At 49.0% G+C, this 9,579-nt stretch overlaps 1 protein-coding gene across 3 annotated transcripts in view; it reads left to right on the top strand.

The window, feature by feature from the left end:
* Nucleotides 1-8,908, top strand: part of RRBP1 (ribosome binding protein 1) — a 68,726-nt gene extending 59,818 nt beyond the window's left edge. For 2 of the 3 annotated variants that reach the window (XM_050952031.1, XM_050952032.1), the window contains exons 20-24: nucleotides 1,563-1,655; nucleotides 2,998-3,081; nucleotides 4,974-5,072; nucleotides 6,437-6,580; nucleotides 8,409-8,908. In XM_050952031.1, the coding sequence (XP_050807988.1) occupies nucleotides 1,563-1,655; nucleotides 2,998-3,081; nucleotides 4,974-5,072; nucleotides 6,437-6,580; nucleotides 8,409-8,447 (459 nt within the window). In that variant the 3' untranslated portion in view covers nucleotides 8,448-8,908. The remainder of the gene's footprint in view (nucleotides 1-1,562; nucleotides 1,656-2,997; nucleotides 3,082-4,973; nucleotides 5,073-6,436; nucleotides 6,581-8,408) is intronic. The other variant, XM_050952033.1, reaches the window with a different exon arrangement.
* Nucleotides 8,909-9,579: the final 671 nt, after the last annotated feature.

Consider the following 9,579-nt stretch of genomic DNA (forward strand, 5'->3'; position numbering starts at 1 on the left):
TTTTTTTTTAAACAAAACCTGTGATTCTCACGTAGCTGTGTAACTCCAGGAACTGGCACTTTCAGAAAAGGAGTTTTGATATTGGGAGACATGTAATAAAATCCTGAGGGCTGGTTACTTTTTAAATGGATGAGAGCCGGGCAGTTCAAAATCTCCTTCCACAGTGCACCAGCTGGTGTCTGGTTATAGCGTCTTTGGAATAATGAAAGCCTCCCTTGCACTGTAAGTCTAATCATTTGGATCATTCAGGTCGTTGTCACAGATCTATACCTGCTGCTGAGGACTAATTAGACCAATTAAGCAGGGAAGCAGTTGCAGGTATTTAGCAACTTGTATTTTGATGGAGCATCTCTTTTCCCAGAACAGGACCCATTGTAAATCTTCTAAACTTCAAACCCACGTCTCCGTAAAGGGCAGCACCACACTGTGGATGGGCTGAGCAACTGCAGGGCTCCTTGGCAGACTTAGCAGAAATATACGCTGGCTTCTCTTGATAGCAGCCTCTGGCTCTGCAGCTCTCATTGGAAATGTTGCTCTTCATAATGGAAGTGGAGACAACTTAAAAATAAATGTCCTTAAACAAATGCAAGGAAGGTGAAGTGTCAAATTTTGGCCTGTGTGGCTTAGAAAAAAGTTGTAGAAAGACCCCATTTAAGACATCCCCCACCCCCCATCATGTTTGAGTCATTTTTGTGTGATAAGCTGCTAACCAAGGAGTTGTCCCACTGTTACGCTGCAGGCAGTTAATGGAGTGTTGTATTAAAGTGGTTTCCCTGCCTTTCTGTTGCTATTGCACTGTGAATGTCACAGTTCCACATAGAAGTAAACTCTTTACAGAATCTGAATGCAGGTGTAGTGTCTTCTGGATCCATTGCAAAATCAGCTGTGTTTGGGATTCTTTCTGCAGATGACCTGTTGGAAAGCAAGACTGAATCCGTCAGCCTCATGCCCTCCCTTTAATGTTACCGACTGTCCAAAACCATGGACAGAATGCCCTGCCCCTAATCCTCCAGTTGGCTCCACCTAGATCTGATCCTTGTGTCTCTGAGGAACCCCAGGAACACATGTGAACACAGAAGTCTGAATGTGGGGATTCAGAATCAGGGTCTGTTCTTGTAACTATTCCATAGGGTTGAGTTTGTGACAGGTGAATTTCACTGCTGGGGGTACCTGGCGAACCCCATCCATACCAGTGGCGTTGCAGCTGTTCTTATGTCACTGAGAGTCTGGTCTGATAAACTTTGAACTGTTACTTTTGGGCAGTTTCAGGAGGACATTCTGTGTTTGATCATCATGGATCCCTTCTGGGATTTCTGACGGAGTGCAGTGGGATTTGGGTGTCTCATCCCCTTAGGCAACTCTGTGAATCTCTGCCCCTGTTGCTCAGCTAACTTCCCGTTGACTTGTTCAGGCAGCAGAACAAATCTGGCTGCAGCTGCGTTCCTACATTTGCTGGCCACGAGGTGTGTTTTCCATTGGCCACCCTCCCTACCTCAAAGCTTCGCCCACACCTTGGCTGCCACTGTGTGTCACTGAGCCAGGCTTGCTGGTCCTTGTTTCAGGTCAGGCAGCAGTTGAGGGAGATGAAGAGCCATGTGCATGATGGAGAAGCAGCTGGGTCGCGGGCTGACCCAAGTGAGCGTGAGCCCCTCGAGGTTAGGGCGGTGAGACCACTGCACGCTAAGGCACTGATTAACGACTGCACTTGTCTCGTCTCCCGCTCACCACCTGCATGATAATTGTATATGGCTTCACTGATGACTGTAGAATGTGTGTGTTGTGCTGTTTCTGTGGGGCTTCTGTTGAGGTGGTTAATTTTCTTAAATAGATAAGGGAGGGGAACTAGCTTCACGTAACAAATATTCGTACCATGGCCCATTTGTAAAGAGAGGATTCAGAATACCCACTTTCTTATGGTAGTTCTAATGGGCCCCAGTTGAGATCAGGGCCCCATTGTACAGACAGCCCCTGCCCCAGAGCGCTTTTTGGAAGTAGATACCACGCAGGGTGAGAGGAAGGAAGTGGCATTACAGATTGGGGGGGGGGGGGGGGGAAACTGATGAAGTGACTTGCCCAGGGTCATACAGGAAATCTGTGGCAGAGCTGGCAATCCAGCCCAGATCACCAGAGTCCCAGCTCAATGCCTTAGCAGTGAGACCATCATCTGGTCACTTTCTGAGCAGGAATGAGATCTGGCTTTGATCAGTGCTCTCTGCTTTTGAGACCTCCTTGGTCGATGATAGTGAGCTGACCGCTGGGCTTAGTGGCAGCACTATGCTTTAGGGGATCCGGGGTCAGACGATGGGTGGGAAGGGAGTCCTGCAGAGTTGAGGCACTGGGTCCTTGAAGTGAGGGAATCATTACACTGCACTCCATATCTTTCTCTGGCTGGTTTTATGGGGTGCTGTCTTGTCTACTCAACGGGTGGGCAGTCACCATGTGAGGCCCTGGAGGGTGGAGAATTCTGGTCTTACAGGACTTCTTGGGCTAAGGATCAGAATTCAGAGGGGCAAGGACTTTGTGTAGGAGTTGATTTTTAATCTTACTAACCAGAGTTGGGTTCCAGGAATTAACTGAGAGTCTTTCAGCCTAACCTTTCTCTCCTCACTAGCTTACTGACCCCACAAGCTGTGTTCTCTGCTCTGTGGGTCTTACTTCTTTCCATTGTGGAGTTTTCCCCAAGGTGCTGTGTTGTCCAAGAGGTGAGGAGCTGTCAGATGAGACGGGTGGGGTCAGTCTGCTCTTGGCCTTTGCAGCCGACTCCAGTTCAAGTTGCTGGGGCTGGAACAAGGGTGGAATATTGCACCAAATTGGGGAAAGACTAGAAGATTTCCCTTGGCTTAATCCTTTGGGGATTAGAGATCGGAAGCAGGGCCTGGCAGCTTTGGGGAAAGCTCTAGAGTCTGTCTCTGTTTATCTATGTGTAGCAGGCTTCAGGGTCCCATCTGCTCCAGTTGATCTTTCCGATGTGACTGATTCACTTTGGTTTCTGTGCAGTTGAAAACGCAGCTGGAACAAACTGAAGCCAATGTGGATAACGAGCAAGTGCTGAGACAGAAGCTAGTGCTGGAGTTTGAAGAAGTAAGTTCAGACCTGCGTGTGCATGGGACACTCTCTGGCCTGCTGTCTGTGACACGGGGTTGGGGGCTTTGCTTCCCTCCAGACAGAAGGTCTGTATTTAAACCGACGGAGAAGGGAAAGTCCCTTTGAAAAGCTGTATGTGATCACCAGCATAGCAGAATTTCCAGGATGCTTGTTCTTCCGAGCTCTTAATGTGGGTGGGATTGCAGAAGGTCAGAACAGATGGTCATCATCCCTTCTGGCCTTTCCTCTGCCTATTACTGACAAAGACCTAAAACTGAAAGCAACACGTTTGATTCTTTAATCATCTTTTACTTGTTGTAAAATGCTGGTAACGGCCCAGTGAGTGTCAGGTTAAGCAGTGAAGTGCTCTCTCTTTCCCTCATTTGGGATTTGCCTTTTCAGCCGTGCTCACTTTTTTAAAAACTTAAGGCAGCAGCTTGCTGCTGCAGGACTAAAACTGTAGCAAAAAGAACATTGTCCAAACACACGTCTCCAATTCCTCTACCTGTTTCCAAGCGTCCTCATAATCCTAAAAGGAAACTGTCAAATGCCAAATAACTTACATGTGCTACTTCCTAAATACTGGTTGGCAAACGGGAAGGGTCTGAAGCTGCAGTAGCAAACCCCAAGGAACATCTGCGTGCCGGCGAGTGTTTATTTTGGAGAGGCTCTTTCACCTACAGATGGCAGTTGGCCTGTGTTCTCCAAGTTTTGGGGTAACCACGTTGAGGCATTTTAAAGGGGCAGGTGCATGGCACTTTGACAGTTTGGGGATCCCTTTGGAAGGTTTCAAATTAGGCACCAGAGTAGCTAGTCGCTCCTGAAAATCTCAGCAGGCTTTACCTGTCTTTCAGGACTGAAACGGTTCCTCTGTCAGCCTGTTTCACCACGTGCATTTGGTCTTTTTCTTCTTGCTAAAATCTTTGGGACTCCTCTAGCCTGCTTGTCTGTGTCAGGGCTGCAGGAAAACGACTCTTGCAGTCTGCTTCTGTTGGGTCGAGTTGGCTGTCAATGGACCTTTTTTTTTTTTTTTTAAAATGCAGCTCTACAAAAAAGTGGAAAACCAGCTTGAATTAACCAGTAGGATCCTGTCCTGTAAATGAGGGGAGGACAGGCTGGCTGCTTCTGGGGCAAATGCTACAATGTCCCACCCAGCTGCTCATGGGGTGGTGGAAAGGCAGAACACAAGTCTGTGACCTGTGTGTCCTTGTGCAGCCTCCCCCCACAACTCAAAAGTATGAAGTGCCAAGTGGCTGCAGCTTCCATCATTCCCTTTTAGCGGCCATAGCACATGGGTGCACATGCTAGCCAGTTAATTCGAGCATTAAGTGAAGGCTGTTTGAAATATTGCCTTGGCTTGCCTCTTTCCAAGGAGCAAACCAGCATGGCTGCTGGGAGGCGCGTGGCTGTAGGGAGATCTTTAAAACTTCCTGAGCCTGATATGAAAAGACGTATGTGCATTTTGCTGGCAAACTCACATGCCCTAGCAATACCAAGGCCTGCCATTAATGCATTGGCTAGTTTCTGTTCACAGCCTGCCACGAGTACATGCAAACCAGCGCCACGGGTGGGAAAACGTAGCGCATGGTGGTCGTGAAGAGGGTTTATCTTGAAAATTGAAGCTGAGATTAGTCTGAGATGGTTTCTTAATGTAGCCACTGAGAGCAGTGTGTGCACTGCAGTGTAATGTAGCTCTGCGCGGCGGGCGAAGGATAAGTGTCGCTATACCTGCTGCTGTGTGGCGCTGGGATTGTTAGCTAGAGAGCTTCCCCTCTGCTCTTCTGGGACGTGCCTTCTGGACCCCTATTCGTCCTGTCTGCTGACCATCCGTTTTGAGTGTCAAGGATCCTAGTAGGGTAGGACTGACCTCTCGCTTCCTGAAACCACAGGCGCAGAGCTCTGTGTGCAATTTGCAAGCCGAACTGGAAAAGCTGAGATCCGCTGCAAACGTAGCGTCCTCGGAAACGGAGGAGGTTCAGCACCTGAAGGTAATTCCCTGCACACCTCCTTGCAGCGTGGGGTCTGCAAGCCCAGGAGGGCGAAGGGCGCCTTGGGCCAGATTCTGGTTCCAGTCTCTGTCTGCCGCTCCGGTAGCATAACGGTCCCACCGCAGGCTGGGTGAGAATTCTCTAGCTTGCGGGCCTAACCCTGTGAGCGGGCAGGGGCACTGCATTCAGTGCTGGCAGCTGCCGGGCCAGATGCAATCTACAAAGTGGGAAGTCTGGGTCCCCATAGCAGCCCAGAATGCAGCCCTGCCCTCTGATGCAGTTCAGAACCGATCCCAGCAGTGCAGCCTGAGCAGCACCGGGGGGGGCTGGGAATAGCTCTGTGGTTTGAGCATTGGCCTCCTAAACCTAGGGTTGTGAGTTCAGTCCTTGAGGGGGTCATTTAGGGATCCGGGGCAAAAATCTGTCTGGGGATTGGTCCTGCTTTGAGCAGGGGGTTGGACTAGATGACCTCCTGAGGTTGCTGCCAACCCTGATAGTCTATGATGCTATGTTGTGCATTAAGGGGGAATGTCTGCCAAGCCAGGGAAGGGAAGCCATAAGCAGGGTAAGTAGGGGCACGCTCGCTGCTGTCGCTGTGGTCCCTGACTCAGGCCTGAGAGCTGGATCCTGAAGCCACTTCTCATATCGGGCGTTGCACGGTGCACCTTCAGCCCTTCCTCATGTGATGTCTCGCTGCAGCCGGCAGAGCTCCCCCGGCTTGGGCTGTGGGATCTGGCTCTTGTAGGGTGGCGGAGCGGAGAAAATAAGACTCCAAGGGCTGCTTCTCCCTTCAACCCTGGCATCAAGTGTGGCAGGGGTTTAGGTGAATCCGAGCCCCATCCTGCCCATTCCCATGGGTCCATGGCACTAGTGGGAAGGGAGAGCAGGCAGGTGAGGAGCAGCTCTGAGACTCTGCCTCTGATAGCCAGAGACTGGCAACCAGCGTGTCGTCCTCAGACACCAGTCAGATTCATACAGGAAGGAATGGGGCCTGCTGACTGTGTGGGACAGGCCATCCATTGCTTTGGCCCCATCACAGAAGGTGGCTAGACAGTTAGTGGGGAGATGAGATCCTGGCAAATGTCTGTTGTGCAGAAGCAAGTCTTGATTCTGTGTTCCTGCACAGAGACTCTCATTAAGGGTGACCGACCTGTGAAATGTGGGGATGAACATCAGTTACATCTAGAGGGAGCTGAGCAGACGTTTCTCCACTGTCAAACAAAAACCAGAGTGCAACCCCATAGCAAAAACCTCTCCAAGGGCTCTGCAAGGTGGGAATGGCCTGTGAATGCTGCTGCTCTGTGTCCAGTGATCAGTAAATGATCTAGTTATCGCAAATAATAGTTTACTTCAATTGTGTGCAGGAAAGACTTGAGAAGGAGAAGAAGCTAACGAAGGACTTGGGACAAGCTGCTACCAAACTCCAAGAACTATTGAAGATTACCCAGGGACAACTGGCCAAAGAAAGAGAAGCAGTGAAGAAATTGAAAGAGCAGCTTCAAGAAACGGTATTGCATCTATCTTCAAATGGAACGTAATGGTGTGCAGTTAGAACTAGAAAGCCACAACCGAGACTGGGACCCTGTTATGCTAAGCACTGCACAGACATGTAGGAAGGGACTGTCTCTGCCCTGACGACCTTACAGTTGAAATAGATGAATCAAAGGGTGGGGAATGGCAGGGCCGTCTATACTGTTTTTGCTGCCCCAAGCAGCGTGCCGAATTGCTGCTGCTGACGGCGGGGACAGTCTGTGTGCTGTTAGGGCAGCACGTGCGTTTCCATGGCGGAGTCAATTCGGCGTCTTCACCCGGAAGACAGAACCTGCACCGCTGCTGACAGCTGAACATAGAAGCTGCCACCGAATTGCTGCCACCACGGTAACGCTCGTGCGCCCTAACGGCACACGGACTGCCTCCGCCATCTGGGGTGGCAATTCGGCGCGCTGCTTGGGGGCAAGAACACACAGACTGCTGCCCCTTGCAGATTGCCACCTCAAGCACCTGCTTGGAATGCTGTGCCTGGAGCCGGCCCTGGGGAACAGCGACTCTGAGATGAAGTGATTTGCTCAAGGATGCAGGGAATCCAACAGTTGGCAACAGAATACAGATCTTTTGAGTCCCAGCCCAGTGCTTTAACCAGTAGACCATCTTTCCTATTCAAATATCAGAGGGGTAGCTGTGTTAGTCTGGCTCTGTAAAAGCAGCAAAGAGTCATGTGACACCTTATAGACTGACAGACGTATTGAAGCATGAGCTTCTGTGGGTGAATACCTGCTTCCTATTCAAGACTCGCATAATGCACAAAACCAGGAATTTTACAAAGGGGCACTGCCTGGGCTGTTCTTAGCGGTGGCAGAACATAGAGCAGAGAAATCCATTTCCCCTTATCAACTTTTTCAACAAAAATTCAGATTCTGGACAGCATGACTGGTAGTTCAGCCATGTTGGTTTCAGGATATGAGAGACACATGGTGGGTGAGGTAATCTCTCTTATTCGACCAACTCCACTTGGTGGAAGAGACGAGCCCATGAGCTCCACAGAACTCTTCTTCAGATCTGGGAAAGGTACTTGGAGCCTCACAGAATTTAAGCTTCCAGGCTTATCTTTTGGAGGTGCTGTGCAGGTTTCCTTTGAGGATGAGGACTGAGAGGTCAGATATGGAGTGATCACTTTATAGCAAGTGTTCACCCACAGGTGATAGGGTGTTTTTTTGTTTTGTCTTTTTATCATTTTCCTGTGTGAGCTCATTTGAGAGTATAGTTTTGTTTGGTTTTACACATGTAGTTGGTGCATTTGATGCACCTTCTAAAGATGAGCTTGGGAACTTAAATTCATAACTGTGCTAGACACCAAAAATTATGGATTCAATAGAGACCTTGGTTTTATGTCTCGCTACAAGGATCTGTAACCTACTCTTCCTTTTTCCTATGAGTGCAGAGGTGTTAATTACTCCCTTCATTTTGAATGGTTTCTTGCAACATGTGTTAACTCCTTATGCTTAATCTCTTCCACCTTGTATTTAGCTGTGACACTGAGTATGTTTCCCAGACTTGGGAAAAGGTCTATGGAGCTCAAAAGCTTATCTCTTTCACCAACAAAAGTTAATCTGACTGCATGGCCAGAAGGCCAGATCTGGCCTGTAGGGCATTAGTGTTAACATCACTGGATCGGGGTTCTTTGAGTCAAATGTTGAATCTAGTCTCTGCCATTATGATATTCACGTAATTGTTAGATAAAACCCTGTCCCTAAGAATACCTGCTTACTCAACTATTAAAAACATAATACGTGTTCTATATACAATCCTATAACCTGTTCTGCTCTTTCTCTCTTCCAGGGGGAAGACAACGGTTCAAAGGAAGGAACTTCTGTCTGATGGGTCTAAGATCTAGAATTTACTATTCCACTTACCAAAATGCCTTACACGTTCCTAAAAATATATGCTCAGTTCTTTGCAGATAAAGACACACAAGCCATTAGTGACCCCAGAAACCTCCTAGTTTGAGATTTAAAAGGATACAAGTACACACTGCAGACGTACATCGGTAAAGGAATTTTCATACTGTTTTTTTTGTAAAACTGTGTTCCCTGGGGAAAGCCCTGACTGTGTCAGCCAGCTGCTTCCAAGCCTTTACCTTCTGTAGTAACAGAATCCATGAATGTGCGAAAAGGGAAGACTCTGTGTGTGTTCATCAATCAGTGCAATTTTTGTCTTTTTTTGGAGTGAATGAAGCCTGGAAGGTACATGACGCCCCTGTTCGTCGTTCCAGGTGGCTGTTGGCAAGTGTCCTTGTGAATTTCTGGATGGTAATGCAATTAAACCAATGGTGTAGCTAACTAGGGGTTGTGCTGGTCTTATTTTGAGGCACTAGTAGCAAATGCTCCTGGTGATGGTATAAAGCGCTACGATCGTAACAGACCTGGAGTCCTCCATGTCCCAAAGGCCCTATCCCCCAGCCGTAGGACGGAACAGAAAGGTGGCGCACTGCTTTTTTTGCTCTTCCATGAGCGATGTGAGCAGAGGGGGGAGTTTACAACACTCCTAATTCCACGGTGTGAGGGAGGGACAGAGATGGTCCTGGGGCATCAGGGGAATGTGTCCTGAACGCAGCAGTGGGAGCTGTAGACGGGTGTGACATGGCGGGAGTGCCAGCTGCTCTGGTGTATCTTGGGCATCCAGGAAGTTTCCCTGCTGCTGGTCACGTGCATCATTTTCACTGCGTCCCACGGGAGCCTCGAACCTGGAGTTGTCCAGGAGGGGAAGAGCTGTATGGAGAAGTCAGGCCAAGCTATGATTTCAGCTTTTCTGAACGCAGGTGAGCCATGAGCCCATCTCTGCTGCCATTACGTTGGTGATGAAACTCCTGTTGACTTTGGTTCGGTAGGAGCTGAGCTGGGTCGGCACTTGGTGCTTTCAGGGGTGAGATTTTTCCCTCGAAAGATCTAATTCCTCCCTCTCTGTCCCCCGGTGGTCACTTGTAAATGTTCGATAGCGTGGCCTGATTGGA

Source organism: Gopherus flavomarginatus, chromosome 4, assembly GCF_025201925.1.
Source record: "Gopherus flavomarginatus isolate rGopFla2 chromosome 4, rGopFla2.mat.asm, whole genome shotgun sequence".
Taxonomy (NCBI): Eukaryota; Metazoa; Chordata; order Testudines; family Testudinidae; genus Gopherus; species Gopherus flavomarginatus.